At 38.1% G+C, this 19,044-nt stretch overlaps 2 protein-coding genes and 1 pseudogene across 2 annotated transcripts; 1 reads left to right on the forward strand and 2 right to left on the reverse strand.

Moving 5' to 3' along the window:
• Positions 1-297: 297 nt before the first annotated feature.
• On the forward strand, positions 298-1,233 carry LOC109435468 (olfactory receptor 9G19). The gene is given in 1 exon segment (XM_019713404.2): positions 298-1,233. A coding segment is annotated over 1 exon segment (936 nt).
• A 1,544-nt stretch (positions 1,234-2,777) lies between these two features.
• On the reverse strand, positions 2,778-3,822 carry LOC109435469 (olfactory receptor 9G4; annotated as a pseudogene).
• Positions 3,823-13,740: 9,918 nt separating this feature from the next.
• On the reverse strand, positions 13,741-14,676 carry LOC109435470 (olfactory receptor 9G19). Its single transcript, XM_019713405.2, has one exon. It carries the CDS (start codon positions 14,674-14,676, stop codon positions 13,741-13,743), a length of 936 nt encoding a protein of 311 aa, XP_019568964.2.
• Between the last annotated feature and the right edge of the window lie 4,368 nt (positions 14,677-19,044).

Here is a 19,044-nt window from a genome sequence, read left to right on the forward strand (position 1 = left end):
AATGCTGGGACAGTACCTGGGGCTCAAGAAATGTTTTCCTAAAAATGAGTAAACCCACAACAGCACTAAAGCTTTCCTGTTACTAAACGCCTTTTATCGAAATGAATATGTTGAGGCTCAGAAAACTCCCATCACCTGCCCAAGTCAGACAAGACTCCTGCTCAGATCTTTCTTACTCTAACATCCACAGCCTTAAGCACATCTCAGAGGCCTAGCACAGAGAAAGCCCTCATTTAGTACTGGTTGAAGGAATTAAACTCTTCCCTCTTCCATCTGTAGGTGAGCTCTCTTTAAGTCATGGCGAGAAGCAATCACACGGTGACTGAGTTCATCCTCGTGGGTTTCACAACAGACCCCATGATGCAGCTGGTCCTGTTCGTGCTGTTCCTTGGTGTGTACTCTGTGACCGTGGTAGGAAATACCGTCCTCATAATGTTGATCTGTAAGGACTCCCGGCTACACACACCCATGTAGTTTTTCATTGGGAACCTGTCTTTTCTGGATCTCTGGTATTCCTCTGTCTACACCCCAAAGATCCTAGTGACCTGCATCTCTGAAGACAAAAGCATCTCCTTTGCTGGCTGTGTAGCTCAGTTCTTTTTCTCTGCTGGACTGGCATATAGTGAGTGTTACCTGTTGGCTGCCATGGCTTATGACCGCTATGTGGCCATCTCCAACCCCCTGCTCTATGCTCAGGCCATGTCAAGGAGATTGTGTAACTGTTTGGTGATATATTCCTATACTGGAGGTTTTGTCAACGCTGTCATACTCATCAGCAACACCTTCTCATTGGAGTTTTGTGGTAACAACATCATTGATGACTTTTTCTGTGATGTCCCACCCCTGGTGAAGTTGGCCTGTGACGTGGAGGAGAGCTACCAGGCTGTGCTACACTTCCTCCTGGCCTCCAACGTTGTTGCCCCCTCTGTGTTCATACTCGCCTCCTACCTCTTCATCATCCATGCCATCCGGAGGATCCGCTCCCCCCAGGGTCGCCTCAAGGCCTTCTCCACTTGCTCCTCCCACCTGATGTCTGTCACCTTGTACTACGGCTCCATTCTCTACATCTACTCTCGCCCAAGTTCCAGCTATTCCCTTGAGAGGGACAAAATGGTTTCTATGTTTTACACTGTGCTGTTCCCCATGTTGAACCCCATGATCTACAGTCTGAGGAATAAAGATGTGAAAGAAGCTCTGAAAAAGTCCTTCAGGTTCACATTATCTGAAGTCTAAATTGACATAAATTTCTCAAATAAATGCTCGATGAAAAGGGACGGCTTTGGGGGAAGGTTGGAGAACTGGATGGAAAAAAAAACACCTCTTTTGATATTCAAATAATTCCAATGAAAAAGATTTTGTTTGTATGAGTTTGTTTTGCTTTAGTGATCAGACTACTATAAAATAGAGATTCAATTTAATATTAACATAGTTCTTCAAAAGTAGTATCATGGTTTAATGCAAAATAGAGTGTGTATATTATAGCTGAGATCTCAAAGGATTAAATTTGACTTCAGTATCTCCCATCAGATTGACCCAATTTTTTTTTCCTACGTGATAGGCTTTATGGGGACATAAAGATGTTATATGGATTCTGGAGATATGTGGATTATGCCCCTAATCTTTATTGTCTAGTACTTACAGAACTGTGTAAATAGAAGAATAAGGAATGTTAAGACTATTGTGATTAAGAGAGAGGGCAGTGATGTTATTTAATGAATGCAGATGAAAAGAAAGACCAGAAATAGTGCTAGTACAAACAGTGAAGTGGCTACAACTATTTGTTCTAAAGTTTTAATTTAAATACATTGTATACATGTGTTCATTACAACAATAGCTATAATCTTTCAATAACCAAAGTTCTAACTTCTGAGACTCAAGCTACTCATTTGTCATATGTAAGAAAAAAAATCCTTAATTTGCAGTGTTGTTGCAAAGAGTATTAAAAATATATATCAACTAAACCTGCTATGTAGTGAATATGGAGCTGTGAGCTTTTTGTTTTCAAAACCTTCTGGTTATATACTTAAAAAAAAAAAAAAAGCATTGGCTCTAGAATATAGTGGGGGTTTTGTTTTGGGTTGGTTTGTTTCAGTTTTTCCACTCGATGTTATTTTCTCTCACAGGGAATACATGGTGATATGAAATGGGGGAGAGTATGGCAGAGTAGTCGTTCTCTGTGGAGAGACCATGTGTTTGGGGTAACACACAATCCTAGAGACACATATTTCTCCAGGGGTTTACAAAAGTGTTTGGGTTTGTTTTTGTTTTGTTTTGTTTTGTTTTGTTTTGTTTTGTTTTGTTTTGTTTTTGTTTTGTTTTGTTTTGTTTTGTTTTGTAGCCTAAACAACTTTTAAACATTTTGCCTAATATTAAACTGATGTAGAAGACACAGTTTACAAAGATATTTTCTATATATTCAATTAAAGCTTTATGAGTAATATGGAGAGAATTCCTTACTCAAAATAAATATTTATAAAATTTAAGTAAATTTCCACAAGTTTAACCACTCCAAATCTTTTCCCCACACAATAAAATTTGCTCACCAAGCTTCAAAGTCAAACTTTGTGCACAAACACTATCCAATTCCTCTTTTCTCTTTTTAAGACCACCCAAAGATAACGGAGAGAATGAATTTTATGAAAGATCTTGTACTGCTAGGAAGCAAAAAATACAATATTGTGGAACATCGCACAACCCAGTATTATAGGTTTAAAATAGTCTAATCACAACAAAGTAATAATCAACAATGAAAGAGTGGTTTGATCTGTTTCATTGTTTTAAGTGTAACATGTTGTATTTACTTGATATATTATATTGTATTGTTTACAAACAGATCTATAAGTCAATAATATGGAAAATGCAGGGAGAGCATTCTGCAAAAAGATAACATTCATCTGTCTCCGTGGCCTGAGCATCTGTGCTGCTTTCCAGAAGGCTGCTTTGACATCTTTGTTCCTCAGGCTCTCGATGAGAGAGTTGAGCAATGGGTTGAACACCGTGTAGAACAAGGCAGCCTCTTTGACTCTCCAGGGAGTAGGTGGAACTTGGCCTTGAAAACATAAAGAGCAGGGATCTGTAGAAGAGCATGACTGAGGTGAGGTGTGAAGCACAGGTGGAGAAGGCCTCGCACCTTCCTGAGGCTGAGCAGATCCTCAGAAGAGCCATAAGGATGTGGAAACAGGAAATCAGGATGGCAAGAATGCTGGAGAGGACCGTGAAGCCCACCACATGCAGGAGGACTTTTTCATAGACCTAGGTATCTGTACAGGACATTTTTACCAATGGTGGTGCATCGCAGAAGAAGTGGTCAATGATATTTTTACAGCAGACACTCAGGGGAAGGTGTTGGCAGTATAGGCTATGGCATTCAGCAGCCCTCCTATGTAAGAGCCCACAATGAGTCCAGTACACAGAGAGCTGGACACAGTATCTAAACAAAGTAACAGATTGCCATGTGGCGGTCAAATGCCATGGCTGCTAGGAGCTAGCTCTCAGTGTAGGTAACAACACAGGAGAAGAACACCGGGGCTCCGCATCCAGCCAAGGAAATGCATTTATCTTCCGAAACACAACTGGCCAGGAGTTTGGGAGTATACTCAGAGGTGTACCAAAAATCCAAAAAGGACAGATTGTCAATGAAAAAGTACATAGGTGTGTGTAGGCGGGAGCCAATACGAATTAAGACAACCAGGGTCATGTTCCCCAACAAGGTTATCAAACAGATTGTCAGAAATATTCCAAATAAAATGAGCTGCCACTGGGGGTCTGCTGAGAAGCCCACCAAGATAAACTCAGCATGGTGCAATTTCCCACTTTCATGTCCACAGAGAAGAAAGTCTGATAAAGATTTTGAGGGGAAAAAGATCATTTCATGATTTTTCTATTGAAATAAATAAAGGTATCAATTAACTCAACAATTACTAGGAGGTGTTTATCCATGACTATCCAGAATGATAGACTTCTCTCTCTGACTTGGGAAGACCCCAGGAATTGGTGTTAGAATCTGATTTTGGAATTAGGGCTTTCACTTATTAATTGCTTAATGCAAGGCAAGTTCCTCAGTCTCACCAAACAGACAAGAAAAATGAAGCCTCCTGACACAGGTGGTCTGATTGAATAAAAAAGATATGCATGAAAACATCCAGCCCAATACACTCAAAAAAATTTCAGTATCCTTCATATGTTATTGAGAATTTATGTCTCAGGTATTGTGCTGAGAGTTACACAAATACAGATGCATTATACTACTCTTGCTACTATAAATACAAATAAAAATAATATATGTGTATATATACACATTAATATAAAATTTGTGCCATTTAGTATTCTAAATCCTAATCTTCACCCACTTAATCCTTTCCACAACTTTATAAGGTAGGTACTATTATGATCCTCATAGAATTTAAGAAACAATTCCAAGATTACAGAACTGGTAAATAGCAGAACTGATATTTGAATGCAGAATTTTCTTTATTAAGAGTATATCCTCTCAACTGTTAAGCCATTTTTGTCTTTTATAGGTGAATTCTTTCTCTCTTGTTCTTCTAGCTAAGGTAATGCTATAACCCTCTGACAACCTGAATATCTTCACTTATTAAAAAGAGCTTTAAGTATAGAGAATATAATCAATAACATGGTAATAACTATGTATAGTGTCAGGTAGGTACTAGACAAGTCAGGGGAATCACTTCCTAAATTAGACAAATGTCTAACCCCTATGCAGGACACATGAAATTAACATAAAATAGTATTGAATGTCAACTCTAATTGAAAATTTAAAAAGGTGGGGGAGATAAAGAGGAATAAGAGGAGCAAAGTTCCAGACATAAAACAAATAAGTCTTGGGGATGTAATATACAGTATAGGAAATGTAGCCAATAACATTGTGATAGCGTGATACAGTGTCAGATGGTTGCTGGACTTGTCATGGTGATCTCTTCTTTAACATAAGGAATATAATCTATAATGTGGTAATAACACTGTATCGTGTCAGGTGGGTATAGTTCCAGATGTACACATGGAACTAATATTGTATGCTAGCTATATTTTTAAAAATCTTCTTTAAAAAAGAGCTTTAAAAATCCTTTTTTGTTTTTTGGAACCCTCATACACTATTGGTGGGAATGTAGATTGGTATAGCTGCTTTGGAAGGTAGTGTGAAGGTTCCTCAAAAAATTAAGAATAGAATTACCATATAACCTGGCAATCCCTCTCCTAGGGATATCCCCCAAAAATCTGAAAACATTTATCCGTAAAGATATACGTGCTCCGATGTTCATTGCAGCTTTATTCACAGTGGCCAAGACACGGAAACAATCAAAGTGTTCTTCAATAGAAGATTGGATGAAGAAGATGTGGTATGTATTACACAATGAAACACTACTCTGTCATAAATAAAGATGAAATAGTGTCATTTGTGACAACATGGATGGATCTTGAGATTATTATGCTAAGCGACAGACAGAAAAAGTCAGACAGAAAAAGTCAAGAACCATATGACTTCACTGATATGTGGGATATAAAACTGAAAGCAACAAAGGAACAAGACAAACAAATAAAGAAACAAAAACTCATAGACACAGACAACAGTTCAGTGGTTGCTAGAGGGTAAGGGGGGAGGAGGGAGATGGTAGAAGAGGGTAAACGGAGTCAAATATATGGTGATAGAAGGAGAACTGACTCTGGGTGGTGAACACACAATGTGATATACAGATGATGTATTACAGAATTGGACACTTGAAACCTATGTAACTTTACTAACGATTGTCACCCCAATACATTTTAATTAAAAAAAATAATTTTTTTTAAATCCTTTTTATTAAGAATGATTTTTCCACGCACTTTCTCTTTTTGATGTGAGTGATATACATGGGTGAGGCATTTTTTGATATAGTGGATGCTGAACATTAGGAAGAACCCAACTTTTGGAGTCAATTGAAAAACCATGAATCCTTTGACATTCATATCCTTAGGCTCCAAAACTCTCAGAGAGAAGCTAAAAGGAAGGACTGACTTAAAACATACAGAAGTGGGGCTGATACTCCAGTAACCAGCTGACTTTCGCCTAGCTAGAAGACAATGGGTGGAAGCTAAATCAAGAGAGCATTTGGATTTTGCTATTTTAAGACATTTTCCTTTGAGCTAAATTAGATCTGTTTTGTAACTAGAACACTAATGAGAGTTTTCTACTTAAAGGTCTACTGTTCCTGCTTGTTAGGAAATGAGGCATCTTAATCTTTAAATATTAGATACCCTAATCTTTAAAATGTAGCTGCTGATGTCCAGAGACGTCTGGTGACACTGTGGTAAATACAACTTGGAATCCTGAAGATCATTCTGCTTGTCTATTAACATACAAGTTCTGACAATTAAGTTCGCAAACTTGGTGCAACAATGTTGCTAACCTTTCTGATATCAGAGGGATTATTCATTATGAATTTGTACCAACTGGACAAACAGTTAACCAAGTTTACTATTTGGAAGTGCTGAAAAGGCTGCGTGAAAAAGTTAGATGAAAACTACCTGAACTGTTCGCCAACAATTCATGGCTCTTGCATCACGACAATGCATCAGCTCACACAGCACTGTCTGTGAGGGAGTTTTTAGCCAGTAAACAAATAACTGTATTGGAACACCCTCCCTACTCAGCTGATCTGGCCCCCAATGACTTCTTTCTTTACCCGAAAATAAAGGAAATATTGAAAGGAAGACATTTGGATGACATTCAGGACATCAAGGGTAATAGGATGACAGCTCTGATGACCATTCCAGAAAAAGAGTTCCAGAATTGCTTTGAAGGGTGGACTAGGTACTGGCATCAGTGCATAGCTTCCCAAGTGGAGTACTTTGAAGGTGACCGTAGTGATATTCAGCAACGAGGTATGTAGCACTTTTTCTAGGATGAGTTCATGAACTTAATTGTCTGACCTTGTATAATGAATCTCTTCTCATTAACACACAAAGCACAGATGCTTTAGTTCTCTACCCAGTGGTCCATAAACTGGCTTTAATTTACCTTTATAACTCTCTCACTACTTCTCTTAGTCTACTTAGGACTTCAAACAAACTAAATTGCTCACATGATGGATCTCCTCATAATAATCTCACACATCCTGAGAGCTTCACATTTATAGTACAATGCTTGTATTCATTTGTACACTATAGTATTTATTCATAATCTGCTCAAGCTTGAGTAGAATTATCTTGGCAGGAATATACGGTCATTATATTTATAATGTATAAAATGGTGGGTTGTAGACACCATCTCCAAAGTTACTATGAACTTTCTCTGCTATGTGATCACTTGTCTATACAATGAAAAATACCTGACTCATTAAGTTCATCTTAAATATAATATATAATTTGGGGGAAAGTGGAAATGTCTAGGCAGAGCCAATTACAATTCTTCTGCCACTACCCTCTCTAAAGGGAAATACTGAAAAAATAATTTTTTTGTTTTCTATTCAAAGTCTCCCCATAAGAAGAGATATTTAAATGAGCCCTGAAAACTGAGCCTAATGCTACCCATTATAGTGGTAAGGAGAGAGAGAAACGCAGTTCCGTGAGAAGAAAAAACATGTATCAAAACTGACCCATGAGAGGGAGCCTGGAGAGTTCACAGAGGTGAGACAGGTTAAACAAAGAAGAAATGGAGAGAGGAACCAGCAGGTGAGCTGCAAGAGTTACCATCTCACAAAGCTTATTGGAACCATATTAAGGATTTTGACCTTAAACAAACAAAACTGGAAGCCATTGCCATTATAAGAAAATAACATGATCAGATTTATATCTTTACAATTTATTCTGGCTGCAGATCAGAGACTAGATTGAAAGGGAACAAGAGTCCTTTCTGAACTGGAAACTCTGTGAAATCCTCAATCCTCTATGACCTGTTGATGTCAGTCCTCTGATAAAGGCAGAAAAGAGAGGTGTTAAAACTTCTGGATAAAATTACTAGGGACTGTATAAACTGAGATCTTATCATGACAGACAAGACTCACAGAGTGTCACTCTCAATCTCTCTCCTAACCAGAAATTTACATCTAACCTCTAAACACTAGAGAATTCTTGAAGACAAAATCCTTCCAAAGTATAGGTTGGCAATGAAAGCATCTTCTCTCTATTTTTATACAAGAAACTAGAAAATCTTGTAAGAGTGGATAAATTTGATGCAAGATTAGAACATTGTACTAAAAGATCCAATCTTATACTCATCCTTCTGAGATCTATGTGAAACATAACCCTATCACAAATTCATCACATTATGCTTTAATACCAACTTTAATATTTAAAAGATAAATATGTAAATTAACCAATCTATGATTATTTTTTTTTAAAAAAGACCACAATTCTTCATCACCCAGCTCCCAACTCAACTAACAGCTACCCACATTCATAGGAGCAAGACTAGGTGAGAGCAGGCAGGTCAGGTGCAGGTAGACTTGCATAACTGAAATGGCACCAGAGTCCAAATCTTGGTTCCACCTGTTGGTAGCTCTGCCGTCTTGAGAAAATCTTTAACAACCTCCAACCCACATTCCTTCACCTTTAAAAAGGTAAGAAAAATGTCAGTGCTATGTAAATAAAATGCATAGCCCAGTGTGTGGACAGAAAATATACCTAACTAATAATGGCTGTTTTTATTCTGCATGAGAGGAATGAATAATAACTGACTGATTTATAAAAGTGGAGCTTCAGGAAAAACCGTAAGTAAGGCCAAGTTTCTACAAGGAGAGAATTTAAGCTGTAGTGGTGGTGTCCTTCAGAATCTTTCTGGAATCCTAAAGGTTAATATGTTTGTCACCCACTCTCATGTAATTTGATAAAGGAATGGCAGGCTTGGAATCACAAAGCTCATTGTCCTTGGATTGAAGAGTCCTGTGATAGGGACCCTGTCCCTACCACTTAATGTGATTTTAAGAGAGTCACTTGTCCTCTCTGTAGCACAAATACACCCACATGAAAAATTTCTTGAGTCTTTTCAAGTACCCACCTTCTGTGGTTCAAATCTGTTAATGTTGTATAGAAGCCATCATAAATACAAGAATCGATAACCTCATCTGCAACAATACAGCATTCTAGAACAGATTAACAAACTTTTTTCTTTAATTGTTATAACAGTTTACTTGAGCCAAACTGACGATATATGCCGGGGACTAAGATCTCAAAGCTCCACACAATAACAGCTTTGTAGATTCTTTCATGCATATGAAATGAAGGGGAGAACTTAAGGAAGTTGACATGGAGGTGGGAGAAAGCAAGGCGGGGATGGGGATACAGGACAGTTGGCAGAGATTATGTGTTTTCTGGAGGGTGGTCATGCCTGGAGGGGTATTACTCTGGCATTTCAAAGGTGTATTAACCTAGATGCACGGGAACAATGGACAGGCCTGGCTTAAAATCCTTTCACTAAAGACGCTACAGGCCTGGGGGGTGCCTACCCTCCATGACCCACCCATTAGGAATTTAGGATCAGATCACCCTGTAAGGTGATTTTCCAGAGAACCCCTTTGTCCACAATGCCATGGATTATATTTGCACTATTGTTTTGTAAACCAGTAAGAAAGAAAAAAAAGCTGTTGATTAATGGAATACTATTCGGCAGTAAGAAAAGATGATATAGGAACATTTGTGACAACATGGATAGATCTTGAGAGTATAATGCTAAGCGAAATAAGTCAGAGAGAAAAAGCAGAGAACCATATGATTTCACTGATATGTGTCTGTATCATCTTAACCGAAGCCTTCATTTCCCAGAAACGTTTTGAGTTGCTGTCATCATGCAAGTCCCAGACCTGTCACCTCAGAGCTCTGATCTGTGCTGCCCCCCACCACACAAATAGCAAATGGACACTTGTGAGGCCACACAACATTCTACTCTATCTGAACTCTGCAGCACCCAAGCATAGAATGATAAGACAGACACCAAAATCAGCGGGTTGTTCCCAGATTAACAACCGTTAGACATACATATACCTTTAGATACATGGGGCATTATCATCGTCTTGGTTGAAGTGACAGATGGAATCTACGAAAGACAACAACATTCTTCTTTTTCCTTTAAGATTTCTGTACTCTGTCTTGTTTCCCTTAAAAGCAATCCTCTGAGCTTGTTTATGTTTTATAACTACTGCATTCTTTAGGGTTTTTTTTTTTTTAATCTAAGAATTTAACAGCTTTTAAATTTTTGTAATTGAATCATGGACATCTTTGAAAACCGACAAAAGCAATGATGCTTCTACCCAACTTCCCAAACTGCTTATATGTATAAACACACAAAATTTAAGAGGGCTCACAAATTCCCAGAAATCTACCTATGGGTTTCGTGGTTATAATTCTTAATTAAAATTTCTGCCACCAAAAGATGCCTCAATTTCTTTTCAATGCTAACAGTTTATAATTTTAGGAGAAATTAATACTTCGAACTTCACATGTTTAACGCTATATTCCTAATCTTCATTCCCCAAAATGTATCTATGTGTTTGCTTCTCATATCATTTAATAAATTGTACTCTTCCAGTTTCTTAAGCCACAAATTAGGAATCACCCTACTCTCTTTCTCTCTTACCTCCTCATCAGTCTTCCCAGAAATCCTGGTGTCCCTACCTTCAAAATATATCCTGAATCTGAACACCTCCACTGCTACCACCTTAGTCCTAACCACCATCATCTTTTGCCAAGAATATTGCAATATCCTTCTAACATCTACACACTTGTCCCTCTATAGTCTATTTTCAATATATCAGTCAGTATGATCCTTTTTTTAAAAATCGCAATTTATGACACTCCTATACTTAAAACAATCCTAATATGTAACCAACTTATTTTGTTAAAGTCAAATTCTGTGCAAAGGCCTAAAGTCCTCCACAAGCAGGCCCTCCATTACCAAGAGGTCTTTCTCTCCTAAGATTCACTCTATTTTAAATTCCATGCCTTCGTCCCACCAACAATCCCCATCCTTCTTATTCTTTCAAGACTCTGCTCTGTTTTCCCCAAGACCTGCTGTCATCTTCTAACTCCTGTTTATTAAGGTTATTGTCCATTTTTCCCCACCGGAATGCAACAACAGTAAGATTTCAGTAAGATTTCTTGTTTACCGCTGTATCCCAACATACGGAACAGTTCCCAGCAACTAATTGGCACTTAATAGATATTTCTAGAATGAACAAGAGGGTAATTGTCTTTACATCTTGAAGCTGTGTTTCCCGTCAGTATTCAGTGGAAGCATTGTCTGCTTCTAAGCCAGATCAAACTATTCGGGATAAATTTACCCTCCCGTGGACTTCTCAAGCTCAGTGTACATCACTAATAAGAAGGAAGAGTAAATGGAGGACACATATCCATCAAACTCATAACCATTACGTGGACTGAAATCCATGTTGAATTTGAAATAAATTGCAGTGAAAATGTGAATGTGAAATGAAACACACAGAAAAAATCAGAGCCAATCATATTCACATACCCCATACAGAACAGCTTCTCTAGGTGTGTGTTTCCCTGTCCCCTGCTCCCTTCACTGGAGCCATACACATTTTGCGGAGAATGTGTCCCTCTAGCCCCTGAAGATGAGTACCAAGAAGTGAAAATCCGTACTGGAGTTTGGACAGCCCAGAGAACCACAGCCACCGCAGTCCAAAAACATGCCACCTTTTTTATCCTCGTTTTCTCCACTGTAGAAGTGAATATATGATGACCAGGCATAACTACCAGACTGAATTTTGAATTCTAGATGAGGGCTACATATATTATTAGTGGAATCCTATTTAGAAGATTGTGGTGTGTGTGTGTGTGTGTGTGTGTGTGTGTGTGTGTCTGGCATAGCTCTGTATCCCCCTTCTAATTACTGCTGAGGTCACAGAGAGGCCGAACCACTTGGCTGCCCTGATCCCAGCTGCTTACCTTTGAAAAGGAAGGACACTCCTAGAAATGAACTTTTGTTCCTCTCCTCTGATGTCTGGTGTGCTTCTCTGGACCTGATATTTATTTTCCCAACAGCCCTTTGGGACTCCATCTACTCAGTAGCTCAGAAATATGTACCCAGTCTCCAAAGAAGCGGTTAAGATTTGTGTGGAGCATGAGAATTATATATTAATTAGGATGTGATAAAGTGAGAATTTTATTAAAAGTTGACTCTCTTAATGGACCTAAGTCACAATATAATCATAAATGTGTCTGGTAATAGAAACTCTCTAAATTGTACTAATTAGAGTTTTCTGCAAATTTTTTCCTTGCCATATGCTTCTATCTTTCCAGGTTACCCTTCCTTTTCTCATTCATCAGGAAGCTCCAGTCAATCCCTGATAATATGGGTTGAATTGTAACTCCCCAAAATTTATATCATTTAATAAATTGTACTCTGAGCCCTGACCCCCAGTAACTCAGAATGTGACTGTATTTGAAGATAGGGCCTTTACAGATGTGACGAAGTTAAAATGGGGTCATTAGGATGAGCCCTAAGCCAATGGGATTGGTGTCTATAAAAAGAGAAAATGGAAATTTGGGCGCACACAGAGATATCAAGGGTGTATGTGCACAGAGCAAAGACCACGTGAGGAGAAAGCAAAAGGGTGGCCATCTGCAAGCAAAGGTAGGACTCCTCAGACAAATCAACGCTGGTGGCACCTTGATTTGGGCTTTTTAGCCTCCAGAACTGTGAGAAAATCTACTTCTGTTGTTTCAGCCATCCAGTCTGTGACATTTCATGCAGCTATAGATAACAAATATACTATTATTAACTCCAGGGCTCTTTATATTGGTACAATTTCATGTTTTATATATGTAAAAAGACTACTAAAATTAGGAAATGAATGTAGCATAATGCAATATTCTCTAATTTTTATTAATTCATGCATAAAACTGAACAAGCGAAGAAATACAAACACACGGAGAACCTTAATCGTTGTCAATCATTGCTTTACCTAGTAGAGATTTTCCACTCTGAGTCTTAGATGTAAAGTTTTTTGAAGTTTATCTTTATCTCTCTATTGCTATCTACACTTCCATTTCTGTCTGTTTCATATAGCTCCTATACTTTTGCCCTTGGTCTTTAATTGTTGGGGAAAAGAGTCTTTCATTGGAGGTTCACAGTAACTCTAAGATATTTGTTCTCTTCTGTATCTGTTGCCAAAAAAAATCTGCATATCATGGCAAGCAAAGAAATGAGAATGAGAAAAGAACACGTAAACTAGTTCCTAAGGGTATTTTACAGTAGGAATTTTACTTATGACCTCCTAACTCACTCTCTCTCCCAACAAATGGGGAAAAAAACCTTTAGAATCAGAAGTTTTGGGCTTGCATTCCTGCTTTTTCACCATGATTTGAAGCAAGTCATTTACTCCATCTAATGTTGAAATGATTCTATACTTAATTTTATTATTCCCATTTATAGATTAAAATATTTATATACAGGCAAGTTATGAACGGTGAAGTGAAAATCAAAAAGCTGCTCCCTTTCAACCTTCACAGAATCACAATAATTTTATAGACTCTGTTCCAAGCTAGCAGACATAGCAGCTTTTTTCCAAATGTGCCAGCCTCATTTATTTTAAAAACACATTCAAATACATTATTTTAAAAACACTTTCAAAAGACAAATGCAGACTGGTATTTCCACATGATTCGATGATTTTGTTTGCTTGTTTGTTTGCTTGTTTTTTTAATCTTTGAGAGTATAGTTGATAACAATGACATGGAAATAGTCTGTAAAATAAAACACAGCCATTGTTTACCAAGTAGCTTCATTTAGGAACACTTTGCCCTGTCTACCATTTTCCTCAGGGCGTCTTTAACATCTTTATTTCTTAAGCTATAGATCAAAGGATTCAACATTGGAATCACCACAGTATAGAACACAGATACCACTTTATCCCTTTCCAGGGCGTAGCTAGTACTTGGTCGGGAGTAAATGAAGAGAATTGAACCATAGTACAAGGTGACAGCTGTCAGGTGAGAGGCACAAGTGGAGAAGGCCTTCAGGCGACCTTGGGTGGAGCGGATCCTCAAGATAGCAGCCACGATGAAGAGGTAGGAGGCAGGGATAAGCACGGTGGGAATAACGACGTTGGAGGCAAGAATGAAATAGAGCGCGGCTTGGTAGCTCTCCTTCACATCACAGGCCAACTTTACCAGAGGGGGCAGATCACAGAAGAAATCGTCAATGACATTATTCCCACAGAAGCTCAGGGTAAATGTCTCACTGGTAATGAGGATAGAGTTCAGAAAGCCACCAAGGTAGGAAGCTGCTACAAGACTGGCACACAGCCTTGAGGACATCACCTGGGAATAAAGCAGGGGGTTGGAGATGGCCACGTAACGGTCATAAGCCATGGCAGCCAACAGGTAACACTCACTATACGCCAGTCCAGCTGAGAAGAAGAACTGAGCTAGGCAGCCAGCAAAGGAGATGCTTTTGTCTTCAGAGATGCAGATCAGAAGAATTTTGGGAGCATAGACAGAAGAATACCAGAGGTCCAGGAACGAAAGATTTCCAATGAAGAAATACATGGGTGTGTGGAGCCGAGATTCAACACAGATTAGAGAAATCAGGGTGATGTTCCCTACGAGACTGACGGTATAAATGATGAGGAAGATGAAAAAGAGCACTCTCTGTAACCACAAGTCTGCCATGAACCCTAACAGTATGAATTCTTTCACATTGCTGAAATTTTTCTCGTCCATTGATTTTGCGTTTCTATGGTCCCTTTCTGTGAAAAGATTAATAAATATTTATGATATCTATAAGCTCTCCTATGATTTGCATTTTAGATCATTGAAAAAGCCAACTGATGTGCGTATGTTGTTCATCGTAAGACATATTTACGCTGAATTGGGTACCATGATTGTTGGATAACTGGGAAACCGTTCTATGCTGCCTTGAGAGATCACTTATTATGAACATGGCATGTATGTGTCAGCATATTTTTTGATATAATCTTTCCTCCATTTTGGATAGGGTGATCAGTGTATCTTCTCTTCTGTTTGCCCTTAGGGTGATTGGGGACCATGTAGAAGATATAAAAAGGGGATTTAAAACAGATGTGATTTCTCTTCAGGTCTTTGAATCCCTTTGTCTTTTTCAAGAGAATTCCATGAAGACGCATTCTTTTATTATTCCATATTTTGAATATAAAACCATATTTTGAATATCCTTGGAAGTGTGTTTTACTGTAACTTCTTTGAAGGCAATAATTATATTGTATTCAACTTTTTATCCACAAAACCAAGAGCACAAGTTTTCATAAAGTAGAAAACGTATAACTTTAATAAAAGAATAGATTTTCTTGGATAATAGGAATCTGAGACCACAGCTACCTGTATGGCCCTCGAATGTACAATGAAAGGAAGTAAAAATATTAACCAATCTATAATCGTGTTCATAATGTGGTTGAATTTGCTGTAAGATCAAGAGTAAAAACAAACAAACTAAAACAACTAAGCTGGTTAAACTGAACAAGGAATTTGTAGGCTAAATAATGGCCCATAAAGATATCCAGGTTCTAGTTCCTGAAATCTGTGAATGTTACTTTATAAGGGGAAAGAATTACTAAGTTAAGAATCTTGAGATAGGTAGATTATCAGGGTGGACCATAAACACAATTACAAATATCCTTATGTGAAAGTGGCACAGGGATATCTTTCAGACATAAGAGGAGGAGGCAGTGGGACCACAGAAGCGGAAACTGGAGTGATACAACCACAAGGAATGCCAGCAGCCATAAGAAGCCGGAAGAGGCATGGAATGAATTCGCCACTAGAGACTCTGGGTGCAGTGTGGCCCTGACAACACCATGCTTTTGGCTCAGTGATACGGAGTTTGGACTTCTGACCTCCAGAACTATGAGAAAATAAATTTTTGTTGTTGTAAGACACAAAGTGCGTGGTAACTTGTTAACACAGGAAGTTATGGAACTTAACCTCTAACAGTCTCCTTTGCTTCAAAGGTAGAAGCAGGTAGGGTTCTGGGGGATGGGGGTGGGGGGAATTCCCACCCATTCTCAGGAATTTTTTTCACTTTCCCGTTCCCGAATCCCAAGATACAAACTGTTGTCTGTTCTCCACGATGAATCGTTTTCACAAAGTGACGGCCGATACCACCAACCACCTGGGTTCAAGAAGCCAAGTTTCCCGATTTCCTGGCCAATTTTTCTCGGGATTCAGGAAGAGGAAAGCGAAAAACATTCCCGAGAATGGGAGGGAATTCCCGCCCAGAAACCCTAGAAGCAGGTGACTGGACTCTTGCCAGCAGTGGGAGAAGCACCATCCCTGCTCATCTATGTTACAGCCTAGAAGGTCCCTACTGCAATGAACCACAGTCACAAAGGGCTAAATTATGATTGTCAGGGCTCTGAGTTGGCAGGAGATGTAATATTTCTGCTATTCTATCCAAGCTTTTAAAAATCTCTTCTGCTAGGGGCAAAAAAGTTAACCTTGGTCATACACTCGGCTATGGACTTAAAATTGAAGTAGACAACTAAAGAATTGTTCTCTTGGAACTGTATCTATTCAGTGGTAAGAATCTATAATTTTTAACTTTAAAATAAATATTAATGCTATACTCATTGCCAAAGTAGAAATTCTCCACAATAAGCAAAAAAGGATTGGAATGAGTGACATTTCAGTTCCCTTAGTATTCCACAGATGTCAGGTGCTAAGGTCATTTTTATCAAAGCCTAATTCTGGAAGCATCTTAAGATCAAGAATCAAGAGAACTGGGTTCAGGTCTTAGCTGGCTGCTGCCAATTTTAAATCAACTTCTAAATTCTATTTTGTCACCTACCTTTCTCCGTTCAGTGGAACTTTTTAAGCTCACAAATGTGAGAGAGCCCTTTCAAAGTTAGAAGTTAAAGCTATATATTTGCATTCTCTATGATCAAGATTTCTTCATCTCTGTAATCTGCACTTTAGAATATGCTATTTGCTTTACATCCCAAGGATTTCTAGTTATACCTAAACTATGACTCCCTAAAGTTTCTTGTGTCCTTATGCAGAAACTCCCTTCTTTATTAGTAGGCTTTCACACAAGCTGGGAAACTGCAGGGCTTGTTTGCAAAATTACAATTGGGAATGAAAACTGCAAGAGACATTGCATCCCTAATCTCTCTTGTTTTCTTCTACAGTTATTAAAATATAAAATAAACACACATGCAAATATAGTCATATGTGAATATGTCTATCAGTGCTTTTACAAATAAAAAAAATGTTGAAGGTGGCTTAGTATGAGGCATAAGACACAGGTAAATAGTATAAATTAAGAAAATGTGAAATGGAAAAGCAAGACCTGGACATAAAATGAGGCGAGGGTAAAACCTGTTGTGGTCCACAGATTTGACTAGAAACCTTCTAATAGTCCATATAACAATTAGCAGCATCCAAAAGACAAGCTACCATCCAAATGCTTGAGCAACACATTACCATTCTCGATACTAACTTTGAAATCATTTCTCCCAAGGTTCCTTGTAAAGAGAATGGGTGCAATTTAAGACATAATATATAGTTTTATCATATATGTAGACACAAAAGAGAGGTTTTTTTAAAGCTATATTTACTTGCCATTAATTCACAGACTTCAGGCTGGCTACTTGCTTTTTCAGATTCAGCAGACACACCTTCTCCCCACAAAACACGTCTCGTCCTCATCTTCACACATCTCCCTTCACCATGAGACCTCTTTAAGAGGTAGATTCCTCTGGGAATTGTCACCCAGAAAGAAGTGATCTCTCAGTCCTCTCCAGGCTTGGTGCACTTGCCACCCCTATCATTCACTTTGATATGTTAATCAGATATTTCCTGAGTTACATATTAATTATAAATGTACAATATGATCTCAAAGATATATCTATATCTCTATGAGATAACATAATTGCACCCCTGTTAAGGAGTTCCCATCCCATTCACTGCCTAACAGAAAAAGAAACATTTTAAAATCATGAAAATATTGACCCATTTTAATTTTTCTATAAGTTGACTTACTCTAAGGACTAATAAGTTCCCTAAGAGATAACCGAAGAGACAGTGGTGGGCTACACACAGCTACAGTGGATTTTTATGAGAATAAAAATATCCATCAAATACATGTCTAACTGCCTATTTCACTGAAAGAGTAAATAAGGTCTGAAGAAAAGACATTTGGCAACATTTCAGCTTACTTCATCAAATATAATGTGGGGGGATAAAGCTGCATTCTGTTTCACAAAAGTAGAATTATATTATCGTTGATTATATTAAGAATTGTTTTGTCTTTTGTCCATATTGTGATTTACTGACCTTCTTCCTCTGGTAAATTAAACGCAACACTTACTTCGTGAACATGGAAATTGCCACTTCATTTGAATTTCAACTCAAGTCCAGAATTTCTCACATTACCTTAGAATAAAAAGTGCCTTCTACCCACCAAAAGGAATCCTCTCTCCAATGGTAATAATACTGGAGAAAATATAAACCTGAATAGCCCTTTGGGATATGCTACTAAAAGCAAAGAGCACCTTCACATGCTATTCTGGTGCCAAGTGACCAATTAAAATGTGCAGTTACCATTCTGGAATGAAGTAGGGAGAGATCAGTCATCATGAACATAATTGGTCCAATTAAAGCTCTTTTGCTTTGTGGGTTTTGTTCATGCATTTGAGACAAAAGAGAATTTGGCAGAAAGGAACAACCAATAACCAATAGAATATTCTTCTCACAGTAGACGCTCAAGAATTATTTGCAGCCACAATGATGATAACAACAATAATGATAATGAAAAGACCATAGAATTTTAGTTCTGAAACATATTGACTATCACTTAATAAAATGTGCCCATTTGCAGACAACGAAATTGAAAGACAGAGTTTGAAAAATTGAAATTGAGAGACAAAACCAAAGTCATATGGTTAGAGCAAATTTTATTTCTACATCAGACCACAATTATATTTATTTATTCAAAACATATTTATCAAGCCACTCCTAGGTACCCAACACGGAGTTATAGGAGGATACACAACTCTAAGGAAGGTTAAGGTCTTAGGTGAGTTTTGTAATGGTTAAGAGGCAAGCCCAGAACAGAGA

This window comes from Rhinolophus sinicus, linkage group LG06 (assembly GCF_036562045.2).
Source record: "Rhinolophus sinicus isolate RSC01 linkage group LG06, ASM3656204v1, whole genome shotgun sequence".
Classification (NCBI taxonomy): Eukaryota; Metazoa; Chordata; class Mammalia; order Chiroptera; family Rhinolophidae; genus Rhinolophus; species Rhinolophus sinicus.

What these genes read in the sequence shown, in the direction of transcription:
- LOC109435470 (XM_019713405.2), bottom strand. Translation starts at nt 14,676, where the DNA reads ATGGACGAGAAAAATTTCAGCAATGTGAAAGAATTCATACTGTTAGGG.